General features: G+C 33.4%; 1 protein-coding gene across 2 annotated transcripts in view; it reads left to right on the top strand.

Annotated features, from left to right (window-relative positions):
- The first annotated feature begins 3589 nt into the window (after positions 1-3589).
- Galk (N-acetylgalactosamine kinase) overlaps positions 3590-11703 on the top strand; it is an 18451-nt gene continuing 10337 nt past the window's right edge. For both annotated transcript variants that reach the window (XM_018457592.1, XM_018457591.1), the window contains exons 1-4: positions 3590-3772; positions 7823-7995; positions 9138-9305; positions 10507-10714. In XM_018457592.1, coding sequence (XP_018313094.1) covers positions 7835-7995; positions 9138-9305; positions 10507-10714 — 537 coding nt within the window. In that variant the 5' untranslated portion in view covers positions 3590-3772; positions 7823-7834. The remainder of the gene's footprint in view (positions 3773-7822; positions 7996-9137; positions 9306-10506; positions 10715-11703) is intronic.

Raw genomic sequence — 11703 nt, forward strand, 5'->3', positions numbered from 1 at the left:
ACGGTTCATTTTGTATTTTACGATAAATCCCCAGTTCACTAGCGAGAAAGTGCGCTTCGCTATCCGAAGTTGGATTCGACCCTGCGGGATGCTCGGCAAGTCGTAATAAATTACGCAGAAGTGGAGCCGTGAGCGGAGATTACTGGCCCGGTTTCTCCCACCATAGCATAGCAGCAGCCAGCTCCTATTTCACCACCAACCACTCCCCTTTTCACCACCGTCTGCACGATGGCGATGGCAGTTTCTCTTAAGCTCCCGCCGCCTGCCTGCTACTGCAATTTTGACGGGCGCACGCCAAATGCGACGCTAATGAAATCGACTCGCGATTCGCGCTGTGGATTCAACGACACGGAAACCGCTCCGCAACATTATACGGAGATACATTTCAATCATGCTATATGATCTCGTTCGCAGCTTCCAATGCTCCAGTATTATTCAATGTTCTTTCGAGCGATAAGAATATTCTCAAGTGAAGATATAGTAACGTAACGTCGTCGATTTAACTCACAATTTTTAATACGTTCAAGTTCCAATTAATTTAACATAAATAATTTAACATTATAATAAATTAAATAACTGATAAATCTAATGTCCATTTTTACCAATATAGATTAATTTATTCTTTATCTTCTTCTTATTCTTAGAATTAGAAAAAGATAAAAAGTAAGTTAAACTGAGATTAAAATTAATGTACGTTGATAAAAATGGACATTAGACATCCCTGACATTCGACCACCCGTATCAAAATTCGAACGTCGATTTGCAAATATATTCAATATATTTTGAATATAGTCGACCGCGTTTTTCTTCTGTAAAAAAAAATACGAGGATAGATTCGTTTGCTCTGGAACATACTCGAAAACGGCGCGGCGAATTAACAAGCCACTCGTGATTTCGAATCCGTCCGCAGCAAGCGTCGCCAACAAAGTCGGAGTAATTCGGATTGGCTGCGCGCGGCAGATCACATAAAAATTCAGGGAAGTACTCTCTGAACGGTTCATTTCACCCGAGCTGATCGTGTTCGACTCAGCCTCGAGGGCAACATACATTATGGTGTGCTGACTGCCTACCATCTTATCCGATAATGCAATTTAATCCAGAGAATGATATAAGGAACGCTTTTGTGTTATCCGCGCCGTTTCCGGAATACGTATTCCTCCTTTCTTTTCGAAATTGAGTGAGCTGCACGAGTGAGATTTAAACGCGTTTTCTAATTCCCAGGATTACGGTACTCACGATAGCTGTATCAGCTTACAAGATTATAGAGGGCAGAATTCAGTTGGATAAGATTTCTTTAATATGACTCAAAAATACATAGCACGTCGAATTTCTTTTATGGAAGAAAAAAATTACAACCAGCATTCTTGTGCTTTCAATTTAAAACTTACACATTTGGGATTATTCTTTATCATTTTCAACTCATCTCTCGATAATTTTAACTTTTATCAAAATTTGATAAATTAAAATAGTCCTAAAATAGTATTTGTCAATATTTAATCTTGTGCAACTCACAATCAGTGGCACATGGAATATAAACATGATCGAACAAACATGTGTATGCGTAGAGCGAATACCTACTTCTACTTACTACTTCGATATTCCTATCTTATCGATAGAACAAAAAACATTAGATGTTACTCAAAATTTAATAACTGCAGTCCAATAACTGCATAAAATAAAAACATTTCAATATCTTCGATGAAATCTTTAGTAGTGGTTATTGGTAACAATTATTAATGAAATCGACTAAAGATAAATCATTCGCTATGATACTGTACGACCGTAATACTATCGTACTGACTGCTGATACTATTGCTAACTGTTGTAATCGATAATATAACTTCTGTAAAAATTTAACGTATGATTTCTGTCTATTTCTACCAATGTAGATCAATTTTAATTATCTCTTTAGCTTTTTCTAATTCTTAGAACTAAAAAAAGATAAAAAATAAATTAAACCAAGATTAAAGAATTAAATAATACATTTTCTTAGCAGAAAATCTTCATTTCGTTCAAAAAAAATTCTTTAGATCTTTTAAATATTATATACATTAAGAATACAAATCAAAATATATTTTATGGTAGAAAAGGATAAAAGTTTTAAATAAAACTGGAAATGTACGTTATTGTTACATACAATATTTATTTTAACATATGCCTAATTTAAAAATAGATATCTCCTATTACTTCGATATTGTACAAATTGCGGATAAGTTCCTGTGTTTAAAATTCGAGCAAATGAACTCAATATAATCGCAATAATACGGTCCAAATTTTAAGAAATTCTCGATACTAGAACTCAAAGGTTAAGGGGATGCTAAAGTTGTTCTACTTTACCATCATTTCCATTCGGTGAAATATCTCCGAATTGAATTGACGGATTGCAAAATTGTTTTTACAGAATTAAAGTACGCACAAATAGGACCTCAGCTATATCGGATTTTATGAAAAAATCGAAGAAAAGTTTAAAAATTCGCTTACTTTTAGCTCGTACAGCTGACACCTCAGGTCTATATTTGCTTCATACAAGAGTTTTATAGTTTATATCTTGAAAATAAGCATACGGCTGAGGTCACATTATTGTAACGAACGATACCGAGTTTGTAGAACTAAGATTGAAAGTCTAGAAGAAAAGCTTTTTCACCGAATGGAAAATACGTGTATACGGATGCTTTGCGAAGACTGGGACTGTCAACAGAGCCGAAATTCCGTGTAGTAATAGTTGCGCGATCTTGCGATAGATGGTGCTGGCATATGTTAGATAAGGACAGATGTATGCGTTTAAGTGAGATAGAACGATATATAATATAATGTAAGAAATGAATCAAAGATGTCACTATTATCGAATTTGGAATTAAAAAAGTCTGCACTATCGACCTCGATCAAGTTCGGTAATCAGTTTAGGAGCCCCTTAAAGGCTAAAAGCATTTCGTTAGTGATGCACGTTTTATTATGAATATGTTCGAATAACCCGCCACGGTAGCACGGTGCTACGATAGGTAAGGCCGCATTCATCATTATCGAAGTGTACCCAGGTGTTGTTTCATCTTTGTTTAAAGGGATGCTGAAGCCGCCTGTATTACCGATAAAACTAGTGTTTTTCATGTTTTTGTTCCTGTCGAATTTCTTCATAATGGTTTCATAGAATAAAAATTTCTTTTTCACGATTAAAACGTACACGCTAATGTATTTGTCGCTGGTGTATTTTGTGTTCAAAGCCAGAAAAAATAAAAAAATACAAATTTCTTTATTCATTTTACCTTCAGCGTTGGTCACCATACTGAGATAAAAATGGATAAAGAAATCTGTAATTTTTTATTTTTTCCAGCTTTGAACATAAAATACACCAGCGACAAATACATTAGCGTGTATATTTTAATCATGGAAAAGGAATTTTTATTCTGTGAAACCATTACGAAGAAATTCGACAGGAACAAAAACATTAAAAACTAAACTTAAAAGCTAATTTTATCGATAATACAGGCGGCTCCAGCATCCCCTTAACGACAATGATAAAACGACACCTGGGTGAACCTAGGCGAAGATTCTGAACGCAAGTATGGCGAATCATACAGATCATACACCAGCAACAGCGACTCATTCGACAGCGTGTTGTACTTCGTAAGATGACAGATCGATAAGTAACACGTCGTGGTCCACCAGTCAAGAATGCAAGTACGCCGTAAAAACGCATCACGTGTTGATAAGGTTAATCAACGACGATAACGAGTCACGTCATTCAGTAAGTCGTGGCGAGCTCCTGCAGAACGAGGTACGTCCCTACCGTCTTGTCAAAGTTTTATCGAATCCCGAGACGTTTTATTAAAATCCGCCGCCACGTAACGAGATGTCCCTTCTGCATGCTTCACGACAATAAACAGCTGATACGGCACAACCGGCGCCGCGCCGCTATAGTCGCTCGCAAACAACCTCGCGCGCGCTCTCGCGCCGTATCGCTGACGGCGCTATTATGAATCGTTCATCGTAAAATAACGTGTGTGACGTATCAAATATTCGGGAGATTTTAATATCTGATTGGTAGCTCTCAATTGTGTTCGGTCGTACGACGACGTTCGATTGTAATTTGCAAAAGTTTTTTCCTTATAAGTAAATGGAGATTTTCTAAAATATTTATGGGATTTTTAATCGGAAATTTTAAAAGAAACTTTATACAGAAACAGATTAATTAATTAATTAATTAATCGTGTAATTACACTGAAACCTCGTGATAGCGCGCGATTTGGGAATCTGAACGTTAGCGAGATTTGTCCCTCCAAGTTCCCGAAGTTCAATCCGAAACAATGTAATTCAAGATTTTGGTGACTACTCTTTTCTTATGCTACTTATAGCGCGGAAGAAATTTTTCGCACTATTTCGAGATTCGTTATTATGAGGTTCCAGTTTGAATGAAAAAATTACTGTTTCTATTTCAATCGTATCTTTATTTTTCGGAGTAGGAAAGAAAGAGAGAGAAATCACAGCTTTAAAATGATTATGATTTTTACCGGAAGGGTCTTTCATAATCTCTGCGGTCGCATCCACACTGAACTTTCTCTTATTCATAAAAAATAGCTAGATTTTACGATTGCGCAATTAGCAGCAGATGTTCTTTCTATCGAACACCTGTATTTATTATATAACAAGAACCTCAAGATAGCACCTATATTGATATCGATTTTTAAAAACTAATAAAAAAAGATATTTGATACGATTGTGTGTTAAAATCTCATATCCAATCGGCACGATTTTCACCAACACGTCAAATTAACAATTTGATTTTCAATCGTTTAACTGGTAAATAAATTGTTGATCTTTTTGTATTCTTACTAAGGAAAGGCAAATATTAAAAATTATAAATTAGATGCAACAGAATCTTTCGTATAAATAAAAAAAAACAAAAAACGAAATCTGTAAATCATATATATATATATATGTGTATATATATGTGTCTCTGTATACATCGATTTCTAATATATTATATGTATTACAAAAATATTCACATATAAATTACAATAGCTACATAAAATCTGTAAAATATATTATTGTTATCGTAATTTATCCTCTAATACAAAGAGACATATTTATACAATTAGAAGAAGTACGTAAAACGTACAATTTTTCATTTATTTATACTATACATATATACATATATAAACAATTACATAAATATATAAATAAGGGCTCTCAATCTTAAACAATAAAATAAAAATTCAGACAAGGCTAATGAGAGTCAAACGCTGATGTAAGAGCAAAGAGTTAGAAGATGTAGATAATATTCAGGTGTTAATGTCAGGGTTATCTTCATTTATTGTATCGAACGTTTCGGCTCACTTTGGAGTCATCCTCAGTGAAAAACAGAAATATAAAATCCTCCATTGAGAGCAAGTCACTTGCAGATTGTGACAAGGGGGAAAAAGGGGACGACAGAGGGAGGGGGAGAGCGAGGGAGGGGAGAGAGAGAGAGAGAATAATATTTAACAATAATAAGATTGAAAGACCGCTAATGTTAAACATAATACTTTAAATTAAGAAGCGCCATAACGGTCAGAACGTTAAGATGTTGAACTATTGTAAATTCATTTTAAATGAATTAATTTCAGAAATGATAATTGCGTGCCGATATGGTTGTCGGACTTTCAACGCAATCAAATATTAATAATCCCCCCAAATTTCCCAACTTAAAAACTGTAATAAACTTATTGCGAAAAATAATGCCTCGGCCGGGAGTCGAACCCGGATCTCTTGCATTCCGTGCGAGCGTCCTAAGCCTTTAGACTACCGAGAATAATATTTAAGCTAGGCGATTCCCCTTTATTGATAAATTAACCCTCTATCATGCATAACGTTCACTACACGGAAAAAAAAGATTGATTGCTGCAGCAAATTAGATGGTAAAATATGGCATAGCATCATTTTTAATTGGCTGCAGCAGCCAATTTTTGATTGCGTTAGCCTATCCGCAATGTCAATATAGGATTTCGATAGGCTAACACAACCAAAAATTGGCTGCTGCAATCAATTAAAAATGCTATGCCATATTTAACCATCTAATTTGCTGCAGCAGCCAATCTTTTTTTTCAGTGTATGCAAGTTTAAAATATCAGTTTTAATTAATTGATGTAAATATTAATTGATATAAATACTTGTATATTGAAGTATTATGAAGCACTCGACCATATCGACAACATTATCATTTGTACGTGTATACATCTTATCATTTGATAAAAGAAACAAATATTAAAGCTTATAAACTGGATAATGCAAACTGCAAATAAGACCTAATTATTGTAAGGAAGTTTTCATTTTGTGCTTGCAATACCTTCGGAGATGGTACGAATAAATATTTTCAAGAGAAACTCGTAAAAGTAAAACATCATATTAGGTCGATATATTGGGTCATCGTATTATTGCAACGTTGATCGTTTGATTTCTGGCGCAACAACAAATATAATTATGCCGTCATGTATTAATGGCTTTGCAAATCTTATTCAGTTTATAATGCCACATTAATTCGTCACTAATTTCTCGATGAAGCAGATTTGTTATGCGGTTTGCGTTGCAAGCCACTTCGCTGTGTGTACATATTAAACGTCATTTCCATCAAATGCCATTCCTAGAATTAAAAGGCGAGCCGTACTCCACGACCTCAATGAACGTTTGAATAAGAGCAGTGAAGCCAAGAGATAGAAGCTTTACACTGTAATGAAATTTAATCGCTAATAATTTAGTATGTACTTTTATTATTTATTATTGCTTGCTTTCATCATATTTTGTAAAAGAGAATCGCCTTTTAAATTATCGTTATGTAAAAGCACGATCAAAGGTAGTCATGAATTATTTTCTTGAAAATATTCTTATCTTGCCTTTTATAAATAATAAAGATATAAAAATCGTATCAACATGTAGTTCCATGTATTTAATATATTAAATATTGACAAAATAAACGATAACATACAAGCATAAAATAGTTGACTACTGTAGAAGAGGACTACTGTAAGAGTCGAAACGTTTCGAATAGAGTACATGTGAATAACTTTATTTTAATAAAATTAGTTATCTATTTTATGCTTGTATATTACCGTTTATTTTGTTATTGTTTTAAAACATAACAAGCGTTTAAATTATACTTTATATTTTATATTAAATATTATTGAAATTATTTAAATGCTATGTATGTTTTAGAATATACTTAAATAATTTCTACTAGATTATTATGTCTTACACACATTTTAAATTATTTAAATATGTCTAGAGAGAAATTGATATATTATTACATAAATTATATATTGTCTTCTAAATGTATTCTTGTTACATAATCCATAAGGTTATATCAAGGATAAGAGGCTTAAATTGGAAATGCGTAATTGTATTGCTACTGATTCCTACGCATTTCCTGTAATTTAACTTGAAATAGTAATTATATCAACAAAGTTGCCGCTAATATCAAAACACAGCATTTAATCATGCATTACATAATTTCGTTAGGTTAATCATGCGATGGAAATGATGAAATTTTCAAGAAGATGTAATGTAAATTATCCCATAATATTTGGGATAATTGGACGAAGGGGTTGGTTTTTGCATACACGGAGAGAATTTTTTCTTAGAGTTTACCCTGAAAATATGATAGTCGTAGTTCAATATTGTATTTCGAAGAATTTTAATGTAAATCTCTCTCATTCATTGATAAAACTACAATAAAGTATAAAATAAGTTTGATTAATTTTACTGAAATGCATGTTAAAAATCTTTAAAATATTGTATTGTACCACAACTACCATATTTTCAGGATAAATTTTAAAAGAAAATTCTCTCCGTGTAGGTGGCTATTGAAATGTCCCATCAAGCTAACGGAACCCGGATCGTCGAGGCGGATGACCTTGTGCCTATTTTGGCACCTACCGCTGATATTTCACCGCGATTGAAGACTTTGGCAGCTCATTTCATCTCCAAATACAATGTAGAGCCGTCCTTTATCGTCAGAGTGCCAGGAAGGTAAATTTCTTTTTAATAAAAAATGTAAGCTTTACAAGCTCTACCAAATAGTTAATATGAAATTAATTATAATTAATAATAATTAATTATAAGACATTATAAGACATAACACAATACGGATTCTATAATCATCAGATAAATTTATGTCTTAATTTTGGAAACGCGGCACTTAAGTTTTATAAATAGGCCCAGAACGTGCTTTTATCAATGTGCGCTTTTATTTCTGAAATTCTATATATAATGTAATTATACAGGGTCATCGAAAAGTATCGGACCCCCTTAATATCTTCAGTTAGAATACGTTTTGGAGAAAATGTCCAACAGCAAAGTTGTATGGTTTCAAGCGAGGAGTAAGATGATGACCTTGACTTTGATCTTGACCATGTCCTTTAAGGTCATTTCAAGGTCAACCTTATTTTTTTAAATGGAACCCCCTACATTTTATTGCATATTTTTATAGCTTATCTCGAGAGCTTTCCAAAACACTATAATAAAAAGTATTTTCATTAAGTACTTTTTGAGTTATAAAGGTTTGAAGTTAACAATTCTTACTGAAAATATTAGGGGGATCCGACACTTTTTGATTAATGTATTTTCTTTAAACCAATTAATTGGTCTCATTATTCCGCGCACAAAAGTATTAAGGTTATGATTACTGAAAACTAAATAATATTTTACAAGATTACAATATTTTTACAATATTTACATTTTGTGTCAAAAAATTGTTAACTTCAAACCTTTATAACTCAAAAAGTACTTAATGAAAAAACGTTTTATTATAGTGTTTTGGAAAGCTCTCGAGATAAGCTATAAAAATATGCAATAAAATGTAGCGGGTTCCATTTAAAAAAATAACGTTGACCTTGAAATGACCTTAAAGGACATGGTCAAGATCAAAGTCAAGGTCATCATCTTACTCCTCGCTTGAAACCATACAACTTTGCTATTGGAAATTTTCTCCAAAATGCATTCTAACTGAAGATATTAGGGGGGTCCGATACTTTTCGATGACCCTGTATGTATATTAAATACGCGCTGACATTATAAACGCATTCTGAATATGAGCCATAATTTCTAGATATTCTGTAAGTTATTTTGATAAGGATAAATAAATTTACGAATATTTCTGTTCCGTTATACAGAGTTAATCTAATAGGCGAGCACATCGATTACTGCGGATATTCGGTCTGTCCAATGGCCATTGAACAAGATATCCTTGTCGCGGTAACATTATCGAAAGATAATGAAATTCATCTCACCAATGTAGATTCGAAGTACGAAGACTTCCGATGCAGTTTCAACAACACAGGGTAAGCGCGTAGTTTGATATGAGTCTAAGTTCATTTACAATAGATAGAATCAATAGATAGAATCAATAGTTTAGACAAGTTTGAGGATTTGTCGATTAACTTTATAATAGTTTCTAGAAACTAAACGATACATTCATTTTAAAAAAACTTTCCCATACTAAGATCTTGCAATACACATCGTATCTAATATATAGCAAACTATACCGCACGTGGCATATAATGTAACACCTCTATAATGCACGTCGTGCTCACAGTTGTGGTCTTAGGCACTTATAAGCACTTATAGCTCCCTAACAATTTAAGCCTGCTGATCCCTTACCGCGGCCATCTTGGATTATGACGCTGAAACTAGAATTATATGCGATTTATCCGTATAGCGTATGTGCGTTCGCATCGGTGGAGATAAAACCCCTTTCCATTTCGCAATTAAATTAATCTACATGAAAAACATGGTAGTTATTTTACGATGTGAAAATCCAATAAAAAAACAACGGATGACCAATGGACTTGTGCTACGCGTAATGTAAGAAAAGCAGATGATATTGTGCTCGCGTGCAACCTCGCTCTCGTTTGGATTAAATTACCTCCGCGCTTTCTTTGCTCCATGTATAATACCGAGGAAGATAATATGAACTTTCTTAATCTCATTCATTATTCAATGTCGCGCAACCACGTCGGATAGCATATAACTCAGATGACAGACTTAGCGAATCTACCATTATCGATTTTCCGATTTTTCTGTCATATATGTACGCGTTAATTTTTACAGTGATAACAAACAAAGCAATAAAAAAGACTAAAAATACGAATAAAATATCTGACAATAATAATCTTCCTTTCACAACACTTTAATGCTGACAGTTAAATTTTTATAAATGTACATATATGGAACGAATTGTGCTGAAATATCTAAAAATTTAACTAGATACAGTAAATTTGAATATAATTTTATTAAACCATCAAAATAATTATGTGGAACATTTAGCATTAAAGCGTTAAAAATACTAAAGTAACTTTGCTCAAACTAGTTAGCAACTAATTTGAGCAATATTACTATAGCAAATAGTTCGGGTATTCTACATAATTACTCTGATGGTCTAAATAAAATTATTTTCAAATCTATATCTAATTAAATTTTAATACTTCAGCAAAATCTTCTTTCCGTGTAAATGTAGCATAATCGCGTTTTGCTGCATTTCAGATCTTATATTAGCGATAGCGAAAGCGGGCCGGCATGGTACAAATATTTTCTATGCGGTGTAAAAGGAGCGCTGGAAATAATCCCAGCGGAGTCGGTTCCAACGGGAATTCTGATTGCGGTATGGGGAAACATTCCCCCTAATTCTGGCCTTTCGAGTTCCAGCGCGTTGGTCTCGGCCGCGCTCCTCTCGGTCGTACACGCTAGTCAGGTGAGCGCTTTAATTATTCATCTTACGCGCGAAACGTTTAATATTATCACGTCTTTCGCCCCGTATTACGAAATAATATTACAAACGTTATATCATCTAAAAAAAATTGTAAAAAAAGGAAGGAAAAGTTTCTTAGACTCTCAAAATTAACAACAATAGAGTAAAGTTAATGAAAGTGCGACGCAGTAAACAAAGCACAATTAATTTTACAACGTGAAACTAGTATTTAAAATTAATGTTCGTATAATAAATAAGTATTCGAATGTTTCGATTCATTTTGAAGATGAATGATTTAAAGATTATTCACTGATGAAAACTCCAAAGTGAGTCGAAATGTTCGAACATATTTATTGTGAACATTAATTTGGTGTACTAGTTTGTAAAATGAATTGTGCTCTGTTTATTGGATCGCACTCTCATTAGCCTTGTTTTATTGTTGTTTAAAAAAATTAATAACAAGCAGTGTGCTGTGCATAAATAGACGTAATATAAAAAGTTCGCAAATTACTTTTTTAGATTTTAATTGGATTTTTTCCACTTTAGTGCGAAGTTATATACTCAGCGATTCTTTCGCCTAATTCTCCAATTAGATTTTTCTGTTTTCCAACAGACTTATACGAACGACGTAGAAACGAGATATCGTATATTTGTCGATGTCACAAGTACTAAGTGCTGAGAGGTATTGTATTTGGCCAAGTGAGTCAAAATACCGATCACTACTTCGTATAGCACTCTTCCATTACTTCTTCTATGCTCTTAGATCCTATTTCCTTGAATGGTTTCGTGTGCTCAAACGAATATCGAACGCGACATAGACACCGCGAATCTCTAAGATACTTCCTTTAATGCTTTGTATTGTTTTTCGAGTAGCATCATCTCTCTCTCTCATATATATACATATACAGGGTGTTTCCAAATTAAATGGCAAAACTTCGGGAGCGTGTAGAGGAGTAAAAAACTAAGAAAAAAAGTCCTATAGACATATGCTC

Source organism: Mycetomoellerius zeteki, unplaced genomic scaffold, assembly GCF_001594055.1.
Source record: "Mycetomoellerius zeteki isolate Tzet28-1 unplaced genomic scaffold, Tzet1.0 scaffold64, whole genome shotgun sequence".
Taxonomy (NCBI): Eukaryota; Metazoa; Arthropoda; class Insecta; order Hymenoptera; family Formicidae; genus Mycetomoellerius; species Mycetomoellerius zeteki.